The sequence below is a fragment of the Hibiscus syriacus genome, unplaced genomic scaffold (genome assembly GCF_006381635.1).
Source record: "Hibiscus syriacus cultivar Baekdansim isolate YM2019G1 unplaced genomic scaffold, ASM638163v2 tig00007043_pilon, whole genome shotgun sequence".
In the NCBI taxonomy this organism is placed as follows: Eukaryota; Viridiplantae; Streptophyta; class Magnoliopsida; order Malvales; family Malvaceae; genus Hibiscus; species Hibiscus syriacus.
The window spans coordinates 130,685-151,208 of record NW_024062124.1 but is presented as its reverse complement, the minus strand read 5'-3'; the positions used below and the strand labels follow the sequence as shown (position 1 = coordinate 151,208).

The 20,524-nt window shown below is 37.6% G+C and overlaps 3 protein-coding genes and 1 pseudogene across 3 annotated transcripts; 2 read left to right on the top strand and 2 right to left on the bottom strand.

Annotated features, from left to right (window-relative positions):
* Positions 1 to 229: 229 nt before the first annotated feature.
* LOC120201203 (multiple organellar RNA editing factor 2, chloroplastic-like) lies at positions 230 to 2,665 on the top strand. Its single transcript, XM_039201859.1, is given in 5 exon segments — positions 230 to 709; positions 962 to 1,035; positions 1,038 to 1,058; positions 1,158 to 1,223; positions 2,359 to 2,665. Coding segments are annotated over 5 exon segments (732 nt in total). The 5' UTR covers positions 230 to 290; the 3' UTR covers positions 2,511 to 2,665.
* A 129-nt stretch (positions 2,666 to 2,794) lies between these two features.
* Positions 2,795 to 6,670, bottom strand: LOC120201204 (protein NPGR2-like). Its single transcript, XM_039201860.1, has 6 exons — positions 6,511 to 6,670; positions 5,718 to 5,997; positions 5,312 to 5,565; positions 3,882 to 5,098; positions 3,321 to 3,474; positions 2,795 to 3,206 (listed from the first exon to the last, which is right to left on the bottom strand). The coding sequence occupies exons 2-6, from the start codon at positions 5,972 to 5,974 to the stop codon at positions 2,890 to 2,892; spliced, it is 2,199 nt and encodes a 732-aa protein (XP_039057791.1). The 5' UTR covers positions 5,975 to 5,997; positions 6,511 to 6,670; the 3' UTR covers positions 2,795 to 2,889.
* Positions 6,671 to 8,657: 1,987 nt separating this feature from the next.
* On the top strand, positions 8,658 to 10,850 carry LOC120201173 (annotated as a pseudogene).
* Positions 10,851 to 11,085: 235 nt separating this feature from the next.
* On the bottom strand, positions 11,086 to 14,534 carry LOC120201202 (KIN14B-interacting protein At4g14310-like). Its single transcript, XM_039201858.1, is given in 4 exon segments — positions 11,086 to 11,855; positions 11,950 to 12,563; positions 12,927 to 14,000; positions 14,002 to 14,534. Coding segments are annotated over 4 exon segments (2,697 nt in total). The 5' UTR covers positions 14,479 to 14,534; the 3' UTR covers positions 11,086 to 11,323.
* Positions 14,535 to 20,524: the final 5,990 nt, after the last annotated feature.

The following is a 20,524-nucleotide window of genomic DNA, read 5'->3' as shown; positions in this document are numbered from 1 at the left end:
CAAGAGATTCAACAAAGCAACTCTCTATAATCAAAAGATCATTTTATAATTTTTAATAGTTAAAGGATTCAATAAAATAATATCCTATAGTCGGGGTTTATTTGTGTACTTCACCCCGTATAAAAATGAAAATCCATACTATATGTTCAATATTCATGCCAAACAATTGGGTCTAATTCAAAGCCCAAAAGTGAGAGCATAAATATCAAGCGAAAACCTTTCAACTCCAGAAACCCTCATCTTAGCTTTTCACTATCGTAGTTATCACATCAATCCAATCTCTTTTCACCATGGCACAAACCCTGACACGTGCCGCCACTTCCACCTTCACGCGCCACCTTGCTCTCTCCTTCCACATCCCTAAACGCCTCCTCTCCTCAAAATCCATCACCCACTCACCTCCTATCCCTTCTCTCCGCTTCTCCCGCCGTGTTTCCCCTCTTTCCCATGCCGTCCGATGTCTCCCTCTCGCTGCCACGCGCTTCACCTCCATCCGGTGCCGCGTCAACCGCTCCGGTAACTCCGCTTACTCCCCGCTCAACTCGGGGTCCAACTTCAGCGACCGGCCGCCCACCGAAATGGCACCGCTGTTTCCCGGGTGCGATTATGAGCACTGGCTTATCGTTATGGATAAGCCTGGTGGAGAAGGAGCTACCAAGCAGGAAATGATTGATTGCTATATCAAAACTCTCGCTAAAGTCGTCGGCAGGTTTGTTTTGGGTGTTTGGATGCTGAGAAAGTGTGGGAAAATGGGAGGAAAAAAATTGGGTTAACTTTGCAAAGAAAGATAATATTTTGGTTTTTAAAGTTATCCATTTTTCTGGGTTTAGCTTTGATTTCACAATAGTTCATTCTTTAGTAGCATTGCTTGTGTTATACATTTCATTTCGGGATTTGGTGAGTTCTTTGATGTTGCTTACAATGTTACATAGCTAATTGATTGATTCTTTCTCTATGTTAGTGAGGAAGAAGCTAAGAAGAAGATCTACAATGTTTCGTGCGAGAGGTACTTTGGATTCGGATGCGAGATCGATGAGGAACTTCAAATAAGCTAGAAGGTCTTGCTTTTAGCTCCCTTAAGCTGATGGATTATTTGTTTTACATTCCTTAATGCAAGTTTATGTTTTGTGTAAAATCTGTTGCTCTTTTCTTAACAGGATTGCCCGGTGTTCTCTTCGTTCTCCCGGATTCTTATGTTGATCCCGAGAACAAGGACTATGGGGGTAAGTTGTTGGCCCTTTTAGTCGAATATAATTTTGTGGATTTTTTTTTCAAGTATAGATATGCTCATGGTTAACTGAAGACATGTGCATCCATTTCAACATTTGTGTTTCTCATTCTTTCGTAGGTCATCTGGCAGTGCCTGGTGATTTGATTTTGTATATAAGATTCGTCGACAGTTTAATAGTTAACTATGGTTATCATGGGTCCTTTTCTTCTTGCTCTTGTGCACTTGCATTCTTGTCCTGTATTATGATTTGTAATTGCCTATCAGTAGATATTAAAGTCATGGGAATGCTCTATTTGTTTAATTGAACTCTAATTCGACGGGGTAATTAGCATGTTAATATTTGGTAAGAGTAATAGGGAACATCCAGTTCCGTTTTGAAAAGCTCGCGCCGGTCCATCTTGGCAAAGCTAAAAAGCCTTATGGGCAATGTTTAGATTTGAATGCTAATGTACTTAAATTGAATGCCCCTGTCACTGCTTTGTGCTTCCTTCTTTAACATGGAACACAGATCAGTAAATAGAATCGGAGCAGACATTATACTATATGGTGTGCACCATGAAAAGGGACCAAGTCATGTATTTTACCTATGCATTTAGTCCATCTTGGCAAAGCTAAAACGACAATGTTTAGTTTTGAATGCTAATGGACTTACATTGAATGCGTCTTTCACGACTTTCTGATCGCATCCTACATGGTGTTTGGACTTGTGGAGATGAAACATTAGTTTGTGTTTGCACATAGCTTATTGCTTCTTCTTTTGAGCAATAACCAAACATTTATTTCACTTCTCTTGTCCTTTATTCATGTCAATAATATTATGTTTGCTTGCTATTTATCGACAAGATGAAGTCGATATTGTTTTTTAGGAGTTTAGGGAAAATGCTATATTCAAAAGCTTGTAAGCCCACTTATCGCAGTCCATCTCGGAAAAGCTACTAGCCTTGAGTTGGCAATGTGTGCCTTTGAATGCTAATATGGACTAACATCAAAGCCCTCTTGGTTGACGTTTGTGCTTTTATATACTGAGTTACATTGTTATTCGAGATGATACATGACAATTTGAATTTGTAGTATGGTCTCATCATAATGTATATGATATTTGACATTTGCAATACTTTACTTTGCAGCTGAACTGTTTGTTAATGGGGAGATTGTCCAAAGATCACCCGAAAGACAAAGGAGGGTGGAACCACAGCCTCAAAGGGCACAAGACAGACCGAGGTACAACGACCGGACTCGTTACGTTCGTCGTAGAGAGAACATGCGGGGAAACCAATGATTACAAAGAAATAAAACGTTTTATAAAAATCTTGGAAGCCGTGAATTGAACTGTGTTAAGTGTTCCTTGATATATGGAAGCATTATCGTTTTGAAGACTTGGATAAAAGAGCTTAGATTGGTTGTTTTTGATGTAGTTCTGTTTCTAAACTTAAATATTATGTTCCATGGAGTTTCACCTTTAAAAATTTGTTGTATGATTTATGATATTACTCAAATTTTAATTATCTTTTATAAAATTGCAGTAATTTGAAGAAACTCACAAAAAAATTCATTTTTTAGAACTTTTTTTTCAACATCTTTAAACTTTAGATCACCTAAGCTAAGATTTACAAAGATGGCATGTCCAAAATTACACAACAAATACAGGCAAATATGTTTTATCTAAAGGGTTCGATTGGGGCGGATTCTTCAAGAAATGCAGCAGCCTCGAAACATTCAGCCGCCTCAACTGCCGATGTACTGATATCGGCTTTATAGAGCAACCCGAGATTGTACAAGGCGGCCGGGTTGGTTTGATCAAGTCGAAGGGCATCCATCAGAAAACTTCTCACTATGGGCATGGATTGACCACCAAGCTGTCTGAGAATGCAAGCAGTGGATATCAAGCTTGGAACATGTGTGGGATCAACATCTAATGCCTTCTTGTATGATCTCAGAGCTTCCTGGTGAAGCCCTTTGGCTTCGTCTAATAAACCTAACGAAACCACCATCCGGTTTTAGCGAGCTAGTTCGGCTCACCATATAAAATGATCGGCGATCACACAATCTAGAATAATTTATGACGAGTACATATAAATGATGTGTGTACCTGTAGAGTACCACCTAGTAGCAGAGAAAGGACTGATCGCCTTGGATTTGGATAGACAGACCTCGGCATCCCGAAACTGCAACAAGCTAGTGTACACGTTCGCTAGATCATGCCATGTTTCCATTTCCAAGCTTCGATCCCACTTTCCCTTAGTCTGTAAGGGAAAGAGCAGCAGCTCATAAGAATCATTTGACCGCCTTCGGGTTCTATGCGTTACATGCTAGTGCAGTTCTCTGTGACTCGATTTGAAGTGGCTCAGAATAACATGTAGCCATAAAACTTGCAAACCGGAAACAATTATAAAAGTTTCGATGTTTTCTTCTCTATTTACACTATTGTTTTACATGAGTCTAAAGTTCAGGACTCTCTGCATAATGAGCCACTTCTTTGTTTCAGCATCAACATGCAGGAACTAAAAAGTAAAAGGTTCTCGATAATATGGTACAATCAAAAGGACACTTCTCGAGTTCTTCTATCGGACAGGAAACTCGAATTATTCCTTTTTTATAACAGATTCAACTTCAAATGGATAAATTTGTTAAAATGGAGTATGGAAGCTACCTTTAGAAGTTTCTTTCCGGAACCCGAGCTTTTATGCTGAACTTGGAGAACGGCAAGAAGATGAGTATATGTCTCGACTGCATTTTTTAACTGGCCTTGTGCAATCTGAAGTTTAGCCTTAGTTCTCAACAGTTCTCCTTGGTTCCACTTCCCAGTTTGGTTAAGAGCGGCGTTAATTACCGTCTCTGCATCGAAAAACCGTTTTTGAGCGGACAGTATGCGAGCCAAAAGCACATAGTCTTTAACATTAGACCCTGCTTCGAGTTTCAGGAGTTGCTTTGCATAGTGAAGTGAAACATCCAACTTTCTCTGCTCAGCATTCTCTAGGCAAAGATGGAATACGACGTACGGGTCCCTTTCTCTCATCATCTTTTCTGCGGCTTCAAGCACCTCGATTGTTTCGGACTGCTGCATAGTTCTCTGAGAATCGGAAGAAACCAACCTCGACTGAGCTGACAATAAAACTCCAAGTAAGCAGTTTGCTTTGCTTGCCATCTGCCAACACCCGCCATTCAATCTGGCAAGAGCTTTCTGAGCCCAAATTGCCCCTTCCTCGATAGCACTCGTATTCTCCCCACAGATTTTCGAGGCTAGCAAGAATTCCAGAACGCAGTCCGGGTTGGCTCGGCTATTCAAAAGGTTCCGCAAAATATTCAAAGCAATTATGTCCTCACCTCCCCCATAATAGCAGAGTGCCAACATACAATATTGTTCTTTTCTTTTCATGATCTCTGGATGCAGCTCTTCGACCTGATGAGCTAAGGCTCTTAGTTCCCCGGAAACAGATAGCGCGAAAGCAAGATGATCCAAGATCGATGGATCCCATCCGACCCTTTTCAAAAGAAACTTTTTTAGCAGAATTAGTAATAAAAGAATGGCCTCTTCGATGTTGTTTCTCGGCACAAATGAACCTTCCATCTGTGCACGGAGGGTTGGGGGGCTTGCTTCGGCACCACTGTATAAAAGCAACACTGCAAATTCCTTTTCGAGTTTTGCTTTGGTTCTGGTATCAAGATTCCAGTAATAGAGGAGAGCCCGCCGATATGACAATACAGCTTCTTGGGGATCTCCTGCAAGTTTCCATAGCTCAGGAAGCAATTCCACAGCTTTGTTCAAAATTTCCTGTAACTTACAATCCGTAGACACGTTGTCGGGCAGGCCATCTGGCAAGGCAGATTCAACGGTGTCCAAAATAACTTTGCATGACTGAGCGGCTTCTGTAAAAACATCAGGAAAGAACCGTTAAAAGAACACAAATATGCAGTGATGATTATCGCACTGATCGATCAGGGACGCATAAAATTTCAGTCTTCCAGTATCTATTTTCGGAACATATCAATGCAAAATCTGTGGAGCAACTCGAGTTTTGTCACCCCTAGTTGCACATGAGAGATTTCCTGATACAAGCAAAGGGAAAATGAAGGGGATACCTCCAAACCTTCCAAGGTGCTGCAACGATTTTGCCTTCAGAAAAATAGCTTCGAGAAGTAAGCTAACGGCATGCAAAGACATGGACAGAGCAGCATCACTTTCCGAGCAACGTCGGTTTTGTTCGCATCTTCTCGAAAGGGAGACTTTCATCTTCGAAGTCACCACAGCGACATCTATTCCTTCAAATACATGAAGTGCCGCTTCTACATTTCCTTTTTGATACTCAAGCCTTCCTAACAATGCCCTTGCTTCCTATAAACAAACTACTTGTCAAATAAGCCCAAGTGCTGTAAACCAGTAGAACATTAGACATTAATCGATATCGATCCATTCCTTCCGTAAAATCACCGAGTAATTTCCTTAAACACCAAAGATCAAGAGGGTGCAAAAGATGATAAGAAGTTAGAATAGTTCAGATAACCATTCTCACGAAGCGACGTCTCAGCTTCTTCGATATTGCTATTGTCAACCTTAGCCTCCACTATTTCGCCTGCTCGAGATGAGTAGCCACTCACCGAATAGTCCCGAGTCGCTAACGATTCGGAAGAAGCATTAGCATCATCGACTCTTAACTGCTGTCCTGACCAGATGCACCTCATCGTTTTCAGAAACTTCCCTCGAATTCGGAATCCCCGCTTGTTTATCCAATCCTTAACCGCCATACCCGTCCGTTAAACTCGAAATCCTTCAACAATGGCATCAAGATCGCGAGGCACTCGAAATTAGGAGAATCCAAAGAACATAAGTATCATGCAAATGCAAACATTAATGCTCAATCATATCAAACCATTGTATGCTAAAAATAGAAACTTCAACCCTAGCTATTTACAGAATTCTCAGCACTTGGAACCCTACAACTCTGAACCATGAATTTAAAGTGAAAATTGAAGAGAAAAAAAGTACCTATTTTCCAGCAGTCCAAGCTGAGAAAACCACCAAAACTGGGCTTAAAAGCCAAATTTCTCATCAAAGATAAAGCGCACAAATAAATAACAAAAAACCCCAGAAAATTCAAGTCAAGCATGATGAATGCAGAGCAACCCAGGCCACATAAAAATAGAAAAAAGAACACTAAAATATCATAAATTGAAAGCTACAGTTGTAGGTAAATTACTAGTGAAAATAATGTAATCATTTACAATCATTATTGAACTTGAAAAAGACCAAATTGGGGTTAAAAACAGCTAATAAAAACTACCTTTTCATTGCTAAGAAACATTGACTGAGCCCGCCTAACATTCCCATCACTGTGCATTTTCCACAATTTACTCAAATTCTGAAGAAAAGGGTACTTAATTTTTCACTTGGAAAGCAAGAATCCAAAGCAAAGCCATCATCTTTTCCGTTATTTTTTGCTTCCTCTGCTGCTTTATCTTCTTGTTTTGGACTAAAGTTTTGGTTTTTGTGGGGTTTGAAGCTTTATATGGTGGAAGTATGTATGAGTGCATTAAATTATGAAATCTTACACTCTACCAATTTGGTTTTTCTTGTCTTGAAGTCGTGAAAGAAAGGAGATTAGTATTTGTTTTAAATATATTCTCATCCATTTAATAATAAACGTTTATTATCGTACCATAATTATTAGTGTTCGAACCAAAATTTCTTAAATCAACAATAATTATTTTAATCACTTAAATAAGAGATTTGTGCATGAAATTTTCATTGTTGAACGAAATTAATTAATAAATGTACCATTCAAAAGAATTTATCTTTAATTTTGGAAAAAAAAACAAAGTCAGTTTCTTGAAAGAAACGTCCATGGCCCAGTTTGAAATCTTCCTGCTCGCTTCATGGTTCAGGTAGTTACTCTTGTAAAGGGTAAGTATTCAACTGAGTCGACTCGAATTGATTAAATCGAGTTAAGTGAAAATTTTAGTTAGTTAAATTTATGAGTATAATTTTATTATTTATATTTTTTATTTTTAAATTAAATTTAGTCTATTCGAATATATTTATTAAGTGTTTGTTTAAATTTAAATGTAATTTTTTATAATGTTATAATATTGACTAATTCTAATTTAAACTGTGTTCAAATAATAATTCATACCCTAACACAATTAAATTTTATTTTAATTTATTTCAATTACCTTCTCAGACAATATTAATAATAAAAGGTAAAGCTTATAATTTGGTTTCTGCCAAATTTAATTATTTAATGTATATTAATTACCATCCAATGCCCCACTACTTTGTCAGCACCACCCATCCTACATTATTACCATTTATCCATCATTATAAATTCATATTTTATTCATTACTTAATTAAATTAATATTTATATTAATTAATAATACTAATTTAACTAAAAATTTAAAATAAATCTATGTAAACAAAAATATTTTTTATATCAAAAAAAATTAATTTGATTTAAATAAATAATTAACTTTTTTGTTGACCTATAATACTTTAAAAACTAAATAAAATTTAATATAAATTTTATAAAATAAATAATATTTAATTATTTTTTTTACAAATGAAGAGAAAAATAATTTGATTTATTTTTAAGGTGGTGATAAAGTTTAAATTAAATATTAGTTTTAATGATTTTTTTACAAATTCTTTTTTCTAGTTACACATTTTTTTTCTATAAGTTTGCACATAAGTTTTGGTGACATATTAAAATAAATATAATTAGAGATGATCATTTTTCTAAAATTTTTAAATTCTCTTATAAATAAAATGATCATTTTTTTGTTGTTGATCATTTGTTTTCGTCTCCTCACCCCTTAACATAAAATTATGCATCGTGTAACACCCTAGACTAGTACGACACACAATCGACCAATTAGGGTGCTACACGTAACCACCTGAATGATTGACCAATTTATTTCTTCCTTTTCTTATCTTAAAACGAGCATTTTCTTTATAAAATCAACTATAAAATATAATTAAAACTATATACTGGAGAGCTCCAAAATAAAATATTTACGTATCAAAATAATACATACCAACTTTAAACTGAATCTATAACTCAACTGGAAAACAATGATTAAAAATATACATAACCTTTAAAAATACTGAAACATACTCTGATCTGCTCTTGTCTGGTATGAACCTCGGGTGTCTTGATCGTTTCCCTAGCATACGAACAAGGCTAGTATTATTTGATCCTACTTTATCTCGTTTATGCATTTTAAATAAACATCAATATTGTGTTCACTTGCAGTCTTATTTTAGAATAAATATAAGCTTTTGGAAACCTAGACTCTATTTAAAATTCTATAAAATTCTTGCCCAAACTCAACCTTGTATCGATACCAAGCCTTAGGTATCGATACTGCCCTGAGTATCGATGCTCCTACTAGTGTATCAATATTTTACTGCTAGCTTGTAAGGAAGGAAAAGAATGGCAGTAGTATCGATGCTCCTACTGTTGGAAGATCTGATCAACAACCCCATGAAACAAGATCCTGCGGCTGGGAATTTCATCAACAGTAAGAAGATCCAATGTGCTGAAAAGATGATTAGGACTGCATTTGTTGAGCTCTACAGAGGCCTTGAATTGCTCAAAACTTGCAGGTTTTCTCATTTTTCCTTTTTATATATACATATATGTACATGCACGTATACATACTGAGGTTAAAATTATTTTTGGCAGCTCATTAAATATGGTGGCGTTTACAAAGATACTCGAGAAGTTTGACGAGATAATTTATATATCTAAAAAGTTTACGTTTATACACTCGAATCTGATTACTCAAGTATTTAGAGTTTCGATCTTACGTGAACAGGTATCAGCAAATTATTTGAAAGCAGTAAAGAGATCTCATTTCATCTGCTCCGACAAGGTAACTTGCATAACATGAACGTTGTTCCTAATCGGATTTATTGTTCTTTTAAAATATTCGAATAACATTTCGATAAATGAATTTATTCATGCTGATATTTATTGATACTTTAAAGTACAAATGTATTGTTTTGTAACCTAATGGTTTGTTCATGCTGAAATTTATTACAGGTTGTTAGGTTAATGGACGAAGTGGAGTGTCTATTCACAAAGTACTTTGCCAACAATGACAGGAAAAGAGCCATGAAGTTCTTGAGACCACAGCAGCAGAAAGATTCTCACATGGTCACCTCTTTCTCTGGTAATTAATTTGTCTTTCTGTTTTACGAGATATTTATATTCGACTCATATTCAGATACGAATACGAAGAATACAATCATCGAATAACCAACATTTTATTTATTGCAGGATTGTTTACAGGTGTTTTTGTATCACTTTTTGGTATATACATAGTGATGGCACACTTGAGTGGTATATTCTCACCCACCACTGAAACAGCTTACATGGAAGCTGTCTACCCTGTTTTCAGGTGCTCGCCTTATTACTACCAAACTGATAATTTAGCTATAGTATAGGGACCAAAACGTGTATTAATCCTTTTTGCATTTTTTTGGCTATGGCGTTTGTGCAGTGTATTTGTGTTGTTAAGCTTGCACTTGTTCTTATATGGGTGCAATTTGTTGATGTGGAAGAACACAAGAATAAACTACAACTTCATATTTGAGTTTGCCCCAAACACTGCCCTTAAATATAGGGACGCCTTCCTTATTTGCACCACATTGATGACTTCTGTTGTTGGTGCTTTGGTCATCCATCACCTCCTCAGTGCTGCTGCCTTTCCTCCAACTCATGTTGACACTAGCCCTGGAATTCTCCTCCTGGCTCGTTAATCGAATCCGATTCCTTCATTTTTCTCGAAATATTCGTGTATGACACATTCAAAGGTAATGGAAAGCGTACGTTAGGATATATGAGTCCGTTTTTGTATTGATTTCCGATCTCGAATGCAGGTATTTATAACTTTGCTGGTGTGTCCGTTCGATATCTTATACCGACCATCTCGATACTGTTTCCTTCGAATAATTCGTAACATAATATGCTCTCCACTTTACAAGGTAGCTTTACTCGTCAACCTTTTCACTGTCGATTTCTTCGAGTTTGTACAAAGTTCGATCAGAGCATTTTCTAGCTGTTTGCAGGTTCCATTGCTAAGACACTTGGAGTCAACAGCCTGCTATTTTCTCACCGTAAGCTTCAAAACTCACCAGTATTCAACCTGCAAGAACGGACAACTTTACCGGCAGCTCGTTTATGTCATCTCATTTTCGCCGTATTATTGGCGTTCCCTACAGGTAAACTATAAACCTTGCAAGTCGTATAATCATGTTCATATACATTTCATACGGACTCTAATACGTTTGTACTTGTGTCATGTTTGTGTTTCTTTTTGGTTTCGATTCGATTTCAAGTGTGCGAGAAGATGGTTCGACGAATCGGATCCTGAACCATTTGGCTAACATGGGGAAGTATGTTTCAACCATGATGGCTGCGGGTGCTCGGCTAACGTATGCGACACAGAGCAACAGCCTGTGGTTCGGCATAGTGCTGGTGACGGTTGTGGCCACTGTTTACCAATTATATTGGGATTTTGTTAAGGATTGGGGGCTTCTTAATCCTAATTCAAGGAACCAATGGCTTAGAGATAATCTCTACCTTCACCAATATTTAAAATGTAGAAAAAATATAAAGTAAAAGAACCAAAAACAAACTTATAAACAAGTTTATTAACTAGCTTTCAAATGAACTTGATTGTGAACATAAACAAATCAAACACAACTTTCTTAGTATTTGTTCGTTTATTAAATGAAAATACAAATTTTGTTCGTTCTCGTTTATTTCATTTAATAAACAACACTTCATCGAACACTTTCTTCATGCCTTGAAATGAACGTTAACATGATCAATGTGGTGAATATCAACAACAGGAAAACCAAAACTGCAAAACATTATTCACTCTTAAATTAAAACACACTACATCATAGAAAGTCAGCACCATGCTGCACTTAACTGGTTTTCTAACCAAAACAAGTCTGCAATCAAAAACATAAGCATTTATATGTTCTAAATAGCATGCCATGAGAGGCCAAACATAAACTCCTAGAATGTATGCTGATTGTTTCTTGATGCATTATGATATGCTATTATCCGACATCTATCGTACAAACCTACAACAAGTACCTGCACAGTGCAGGGCGGTCTCTGGATATCAAGAGAACACGAGATGCCAAGTAGTCGAAAGACGGGGCATACATGTCGTCTGGCCCTACGATTTCTCGGACATTTTGAGCACTTCCGTTATTGTACATGAAAGGCTGCAGCCCTTCATCCTTCAGTGCGTCGAATACAAAGAGCCCCGTCCCACAAACACCCATGACAAGGTTTGAATTTCCCCACACTTGTGTTATGGCTGAATAATGGGGATGGACATTGGAATCAGGCAGAGAATAAGTAGTGAAGAGCCTTTGTTTACGCAATGAGAACTGTTGCACTTGAGAACATGGCTGCTTTTGTCCTGATGGTTTTAGATTAGTGCATCCAAGATAGATCGAATCCCCTCGAGAGAAAACTGACTGCACATTAACACCAACTTTTGCTATTCTCGCACCTATACCGGATGGATGGCGGAAATCCAAGATATTAATAGAATCCGCAGTGCAGAATACGCCATCATTTCCTTCGGCTTCTGCCGAACTGACTCTGCAATCCAATTTTTGCAAACAAGAATAAACAATGCAACTTAAAGTAAATGAATATTGCATAAATCAACGAAAACATGGGATGAAATTCTAACCTTTGTCTAACCCCTCCACCTATCTCGGCATCGGTGTTATTTATATGAAGGGCGGATATTTTTCGACCAGATGAAGAGACGGATAGTACTGTCTGAGGATGTAGAGAGTTCACATCCCAGACAGAAATCGTTTCTGCTTCAGCTACTACTACCTTCGCTCGGTTTCTCCACTGCATTGGACTTGAATAATCCATTGACGACACCGGCTTCATCACCTCCCACTTCATAATTTCCTCACCGTCACGGACGTCATATACTTTGACAACCTTCTGAGAGCTGGCAGTAGAGATGATAAGAGGGCCCAATGGTTTATACCACCACTGTTGGGTTTCCAGTGATAAATCATTACACGGAGCATTTCTTCTATACAAAGGGTTGTTTGGTAAGGGACCGAGTATCGTTCTTGAAGCTGTTTCCCCGCACTCAGTGTGGAAAGCACGCACATCTTTGGTATAGAAATCCCATGAACAGAACCCTGATTCTAAAGAATTACCAGCAGATGCAGCCACAACGTATCTACCCGAGCAACCATCCGAACTGGGAGCACGAATAATCCAACAATCCCTCCACATATTAGGTGAGATGCCCACCGGAGGCTTGTAAACAGCCTTCTCCTGAAATAACAATGATATCATTTTAAGAAGTTGAAAGTTAAGTTGTTTTTGTCTCCACTTTTCCATCCACCGTTGGTTAAACATATAGCCACATGCACACATCAATGCCTCGAGCTTTCAGTAAACTCGATAACTTTTTCCAATTCCGAGGTTGCATAAGTTGAATTTTCAAAAAACAGGATGAAGGTAGGAATAGAGACATCAAATAATCAGAAGGAACACAAACCATCACACAGAGATGAAAAAATGTAAAAATGATGCTTAAATCGCTATCAAGAAACAACAGAGGAGCATAGGACAATTTGATAGTTGAATTTAGAATACTAAAACGGGAAATAAAAGAACAGATACAATAACGAATACCTCAGAGTTTGTAATGTCATAAAAGGAACACGACCCATCGTAGTGAGCAAGAAGTGCTGCCTCTCCTTCAGAAACAAACCATCCTCCCGTTGAAGTCTTGCAACCAATTTCAGTGAGCTGGTAAACGCTAGCATCTTCAGACTCCTCAACAACAGCAGTTGGTCTATTCTCTTGGTCATCAAACTCCTCGAGTATCTCATCGGATTCAAGATTGATCTCTACATGCTTCACATCCACTTCTTTCAAAGGCCTTTGTGCCCCTGAAGCACCGCCACTATCCATATCTTGAATATCACAATTCTCCAAAGTAGCCTGCTCATTCCTCATTGTGACTTCACTTTGCTTATCAATTGAAGCCAAGAACTCCAAGGCTATCGGATTATCCTCAACGGGACTCAACAACTTCTTTTCCTCCCTTAATTTGCTACTGGATTCTACGACTTTAGAGGATTCATGACTTTGAGATCCCCCCGATGATTCCTTCAATGATGTTCGGTTTCTAAGCAACTTATGATGAGGAAATAATCTAGCTTCCAATTCCTCACTATTCAAACCTTTAACTGAAATCATAACGTTACCCACCTGCCTACTCTGACTCCCATCAGCTTTTCTAGTACCCACATCTTCATCTCCAGAACCTTTCGAACCTCTCGGCTTACCGCTTGAATCAGTCACAACATTTCCCATCGCCTTCTCGATGCCCGAAATCTTGTCCTGGATATCAGAAAGTATCACCTTTGAGGCATCCGGATTATTCTTGTCAAGCATCTCCTTAGTCCTCTTAATATCTGAAGATATTCTCTTCACCTTCCCTTCTAGAAAAGCAAGCTTTTCGTGAAGTTTGCTTGGATATTTAATGGCAGCTCCACTCCCTCCACTTTCTTGTACATTCAAGTCCTCTTTTGAAACCATCAGACTCTTTCCATCACTTAAAGATTTATCTTTCAGAAACTTTGCATCGCATTTTGAATCAAAATCTGAAAGAGCCTTTTCATTAAAAGCCCCAGAACACCCATTTTGAATATTTTCCCCATTTGATTTTCCCAAATCAGAGTTAAATTTAGAATCTTTTTTTGCAATTCCCATCTAAACCCCTAACCCCTTGTGTTTTCCCCTCATTTTCCTTCACTTTCATCACCAAACTCTCCCTAAACCCACCATTTTCTTTGCAACCTTTAACTCTGGAATCCCTAAAACCCTTCCTTTCCCTATCAGCAGAAACCATATCTTTCTTCAAATCCGAAAATACCCTAATAAATTCAGATGGGCTTTGACTCCTACCTCTTGGCGCTGACGTCGTGGACCACCTCACCCGGCCTTCACCGTCGGAACCACCTGCCGCCGCCGCCTTCTCAACGCGTGGAACGGGACGGATCATGGGCTTCTGGGTCACCACGGAAGCCCGAGAAAGACTGCTGGATCTTGGGTTTTCTTTTCCGGAAGATGATTTTTTGAGGGTCGGATTGGTGTTGGAGACTGGAGTCGGGGTTTTTGCAGGTTTCTGTTTGCAGGCCGTTAAGTCTCTTTGCCGGCGTACCGACGACGATGACATTTTTTTTCTCTTTTGTTTTCGGGGATTGGATAAATTAACAGTAAATTGGAACGGGAATTTGGGTGGGAATTCGAACTGATTAAGATCTTTCAAGGTTTGAAGGTTGAATTTTGGGCGGGAAATGAGTCTTCAATTTGTAAAGTTTGAATTTTTGGGAAGATGGACTGTATTTGGCATTTTAATTTCTTTCCCTTTTTAAGATTTTATTTAATTTTAATTTTTTTAGTATCTATTTTTATGTTACTTATAGAAGTTTATGATTATTTTTATAAAAATATTATTTTCAAAACATAATTTTATTCGATGATGGATTTAAGTGTGTAAATGAAACGGGTTTGAACGAATAAAATTGTGTTTAAGTTCGTTTGTTTATTTTTAAGGTGTTTATCTTGGGTTTTGTTCGTTTAAATTTTCAATATTATGTTCATTTATTTATTTTTTAAGGTGTTTATATTCATTTATTTAGTATTCCCGAACATATTTCTTTAGTGTTCGTGAACATGTTCATCCAACGATGATTTAATGTTTGGTAACTAAAATTCTCTTTTTATCTTTTTTATTTGCAATCTAAAGAAAAATGATGAAATCATATCATTAGTCCTTAATTTCCTTAGGTTTACTATTTGTACAATTTAATTTCTACCTTCTCTCATATTTAAAATGTAAAAAAAATACAAAATACAAAAGAAAAACGAGTAAACGAACTTATAAAGAGCTTTTTATGAATATAAACGAACAAAACACACATTTGTTCGTGTTCGTTCGTGTTGCGGAAGACGGCTATCGGATAGAGCAAAATCGCAACTGATAATTTGATAAAATAAAAATGAAGATAAAAGAGACAAAAAATTTACGTGGAAAACCCTAAATAATATAGGGTAAAAACCATGGGCAATGGTAGAAGAATTTCACTATGAGAAAATAGGAATTACAACTTCTCTCGATCTACCAAAGAGAAAACCATGATAATTCTCTCTTGATAAAAAGGAGAAAACAACTCTCAAGAAACTCTCTAAATTCTCTCTAGTATTGAAAGAAAGCTAGAATGCTTTAGGATGGTTTTGAAGCTAAATAGGTTAAGGTATTTATAGTTGAAGCTTAAGGACTAATCTTGTAAATACCCTAAAGTTTAGTGACTAAAGTTTGTAATTTTTTCATACAAAAAATCAACAAATTTCAACCATTTTTGACCATTTAGCCGCCCTACTTGTTGGGCTGCTATGACTTTCAACAATCTCCCACTTGAAGATTTGATTGCAACAATCATATCTTCACACCATTCTTTCTACCTCGTATCTTCATGTTGCTTACGTCTCTGATAGGCCACAAGAGGATCGACACCAAGTAAATTTATCAGCACTGATCGCCTTCGTCATGAAATCTGCTATGATGTCTTTGGTATGGATCTTCTGCATATCTACCGTCCCTTCTTCCACCTTTTCACGAATGAAATGATAATGAACTCGTATGTGCTTTGTCCTTGAATGAAATGTTGGATTCCTTGCTAGATGCAAGGCGCTTTGACTGTCACAAAACAGAGAGACATACTCTTGATTGTGTCCAAGCTCCTCCAATAGCATCTTCAACCAAATTGCTTCTTTACTGGCCTGTGTAGCTGCTACATATTCTGCCTCTGTTGTGGATGTAGGCACAACTGACTGCAATTTTGAAACCCAGTTTACAGCTCCACCAGTAATTTTGAACACATATCATGTAGTAGATTTGCTTTTATTCAAATCCCATGCATAGTCAGAATCAACATACCCATTGATAAGTAAATTTAATCCTCCGTAACATAATGCAACATTTGAGGTCCCTTTGATGTATCTCAAAACCCTCTTTATTATATTCCAATACTCTTTGTCTGGATTCGCCATGTACCGACTAACCACTCCCTCTGCTTGTGTAATGTCTGGTCTTGTGCATATCATAGCGAATATTAAACTTCCCACTGCCGATGCATACGGTACTCGAGACATCTTCATCCTCCCTTCTTCACTGCTAGGACTCATACTGGAGGATAATTTGAACTTAATAGGAATAGGGGTAGAAATTGGCTTACAATCTTGCATGTTGAATCGTGAGAAGATCTTCTTCAAGTAATTCTTTTGTGAAAGCTAAATCTTCCTATTACTTCTGTCTCGGTGAATTTGCATCCCTAGAATCTTATTTGCTGATCCCAAGTCCTTCATTTCAAATTCCCTAGCCAGTTGTGTCTTCAATTCTTCAATATGATCGTTGTTGGGTCTTATAACCAACATGTCATCCACATACAACAACAATATAACAAAATCGTTATCACCAGACCTCTTGAAATAAGCACAAGGGTCTGCATTAAGTATGTTGTATCCAAGGCACATAATGAATGAATCAAATCTCTTATACCAACATCTTGGCGCCTAATTTAAACCGTACAGAGATTTGTTCAACCTACAAACCAAGTTATTCTTTTCTTTTTCTTCAAAACCTTCAGGCTATAGCATGTAAATCTCTTCTTCAATATTTCCATGAAGAAAAGCTGTTTTAACATCTAGCTGCTCTAGATGTAAGTTCAATGTAGCACACATTGCCAAAACTACTCGAACTGTTGTTAGTCGAACCACAGGAGAAAATATTTCATTGAAATCAATACGTTCTATTCGATCATATCCTTTGACCACCAGTCTTGCACGATACCTCTCAACTTGATCGTCACCATTTCGCTTGATTTTGAAGACCCATTTGTTACCAATTGACTTCCTTCATTGTGGTAGTGGCACAAGGTCCCATGTATTATTTTTATGAAGGGCTTCAATTTCTTCTTGCATCGCCATCATCCATAATAAAGCATCTGAGTTGTTTATTGCCTCATGGTATGTTGATGGCTCACTGTCCTCTGTTAAAAGGTAGTATGCAATATTACCTTCTATAACATAATCTGAGTGCCAATTGGGACGTCTTCTCACACGATCTGATTGACGAGTTGTTGGAGCTTCAGAACTCTCTGGTTCTTGTTCATCATGTGCTGGTTCTACTTCAGAAGAATCTCCTTGTTCAACCTCCTTTTCCACATGTATCTGTGTAGTCTCTGACTTTTCAGTGCTGTCATCGTCTTCTTTTCTTTTTAGTTTATCTTCTACAAAGATAACATCCTTGTTGATGATCAATTTGCGGGCAGTGGGATCACACAAGCGATACCCCTTTACACCATCAACATACCCTAAGAATTTGCATTTCCTGGATTTTGGATCCAACTTTGAAATTTCTTGGGAGTTGTACATCACGTACACAACACTTCCAAATACATGGAGGTTTGAATAATCAGCTGGTTTACCAGTCCACATCTCCATTGGTGTCTTCAGCTCTATTGTAGTTGATAGAGCTCGATTCACCAAATAACAGGCGGTATTGGCTGCTTCTGCCCAGAATGATTTTTCTAGGCCCACATCCCTCAATATTGCTCTTGTTCTTTCTAACAAAGTTCTGTTCATCCGCTCTGCCACTCCATTTTGTTGAGGAGTGTTCGCCACTGTGAACTGTCTTTTGATGCCTTCTTTCCTGCAAAAGTCAACAAATTCTTCGCTTGTGTATTCTCCTCCATTATCTGTTCTGAAACACTTGATCTTATTTCCAGAATCAAGTTCCACCCGCGCCTTGAAGTTTTTGAAAGTTGAAAACACATCTGACTTCTTCTTAATAGGGTACACCCAACATTTCCTGGAGTAGTCATCAATAAATGAGACAAAGTACTTTGCTCCGCCTAGGGATGTAATTGGTGCTTGCCATACGTCAGAGTGAACCAATTCTAGAACATTTTTGCCTCTGGAATTTGATGTGTTGAATTTCAATTGGTGCTGCTTATTTGTTATGCAATGCTCACACAAAGTAAGTGATACATTTGTTAAGCTCGGAAGTAGCTTTTGCTCCACAAGGACTTTCATTCCTTGTTCTGACATGTGTCCAAGTTTTTGATGCCATAGCATTGCAGAATCTGAACTACATGAGGCAACAGAGGCTTCTGCTTCTAGCAAAGTCTCCCCCTTCAGTATGTATAAGTTTGCTGCTATCTTTTCGCCTTTCAGCACCACAAGCGCTCCACGGAACACCTTCATGATTCCTTTCCGTGTTTCAATCTTGCTTGCATTATTATCCAACAATCCGTAGGATAATAAAATTTTCTTTAGGCCTTTCACGTGCCACACATCTCGAACAACTTTAATTGTTCCATCATACATCTTCAATTTGATGGTTCCCAAGCCAACGATCTCTAAGGCATGATCATTGCAACTATACACAGATCCTCCTGAGATAGGTTCATAATGATGGAACCATTCTCTTCTTGAGGTCATGTGATATGTTGCTCCCGAATCAATGAGCCATATATCTGCAAATCTTTTTCTACCTTCTACGATGGTTGACGCTTCACAGCATAGAGCATCTCCATCATCTGAAGTGTTTGCGGTATTGCCTTGTGGATTGGAGTTTTTATTTAGACTCCAACAATCCTTCTTCAAGTGACCCTTCTTTCTACAGTTGTAGCACTTTAAATTCTTCTTGCTCCTCGACTTCGATCTACCATGTTTGTGACTGCTGCTTTGGCTACGTTTTGTTGATCTCCCTCTCATCGTTGTCAACGCTTCTGCTTGTTGCAGATTTACTTGTCTATCTTCTTTGTTCTTGCGTCGATTTTCTTCTTGGAGAACAGCAGCTGCAACGTCATCGAAGACTAGAGTGGTGACATTACTATTTGTCAAGTTGATGATGAGTTGATCATACGAATCATGTAGACTTTGAAGTAGAAGTTCAACACGTTCTTGTTCTCCTATTATACATCTTAAGGATGTAAGCTGGGAAAATAAAGTGTTCAACGTGTTTAAGTGCTCCGTCACTGAAGTAGATTCTGGCATCCGGAGAGTGTACAATTTCCTCTTAAGGAAAATTTTATTATGCAGCGATGTGGCCTCGTACAATTTGGTGAGATGATCCCATATCTCCTTAGCTATCTTCTTCTCCTCGATGCTTGACAATACTTCATCTACTAATGCTAGATGAAATTTTGCCATAGCATTCCCGTCCATTTCGATCTATTTGTTGTCATCTGTGAAATCCACCGGTCTTTCACTGATAGCTGCTAGACAACTGTCTTTCCTCATGATGGCCTTCATCTTCAATTTCCACAATGAGAAATTTCTCCCATTGAATTTTTCAATATCAAATTCCGTTGCCATAGCTTCTTTTACGGATAGCTCCCACTATTTCAATATCGTGAATAGTTCTCTAGAACCTTCAAAGAATGGGTAATAACTTCTTACTTTCTTATGTTGGAGGATCCACCTTTTGGTGGTAACCACAAAGACAATAAGCATATATTACACACTCTAATCTGGCTCGGATACCAATTGTTGCGGAAGACGGCTATCGGATAGAGCAAAATCGTAACTGATAATTTGAGAAAATAAAAATGAAGATAAAAGAGACACAAAATTTACATGAAAAACCCCTAAATAATATAGGGTAAAAACCACAGGCAACGGTAGAAGAATTTCACTATGAGAAAATAGGAATTACAACTTCTCTCGATCTACCAAGGAAAAAACAATGATAATTCTCTCTTGATAAAAAGGAGAAAACAACTCTCAAGAAACTCTCTAAATTCTCTCTAGTATTGGAAGAAAGCTAGAATGCTTTAGGATGATTTTGAAGCTAAATGGGTTAGGTTATATAGTTGAAGCTTAAGGACTAATCTTGTAAATACCCTAAAGTTTAGTGACTAAAGTTTGTAATTTTTCCATACAAAAAATCAACAAATTTCAGCCATTTTTTACCATTTAGCCGCTCCACTTGTTGGGCTGCTATGACTTTCAACAGTTCGTTCATTAAATGAACATAAAAATTATGTTCATACTTATTTGTTTAGTTTAATAAACTAATATAAACGAATGTTATACTAACAGTTCACAAACAATTAGTCGAATGCTCTGTTCATTTACATCCTTAGATGCATTGAAGGGTTGGTATGATTATCGTCCCTGAAAATTTCAAATTCTCGTATAATTTAAATCTTTTA

Coding starts and splice junctions, on each gene's coding strand:
- LOC120201204 (XM_039201860.1), bottom strand. CDS start 5,974: ATGGCGGTTAAGGATTGGATAAACAAGCGGGGATTCCGAATTCGAGGG. Junction 5,099..5,311: donor GCACCTTGGAAGGTTTGGAG/GTATCCCCTTCA, acceptor ATGTTTTTACAG/AAGCCGCTCAGTCATGCAAA. Junction 3,475..3,881: donor CCGGAAAGAAACTTCTAAAG/GTAGCTTCCATA, acceptor TTTCCCTTACAG/ACTAAGGGAAAGTGGGATCG.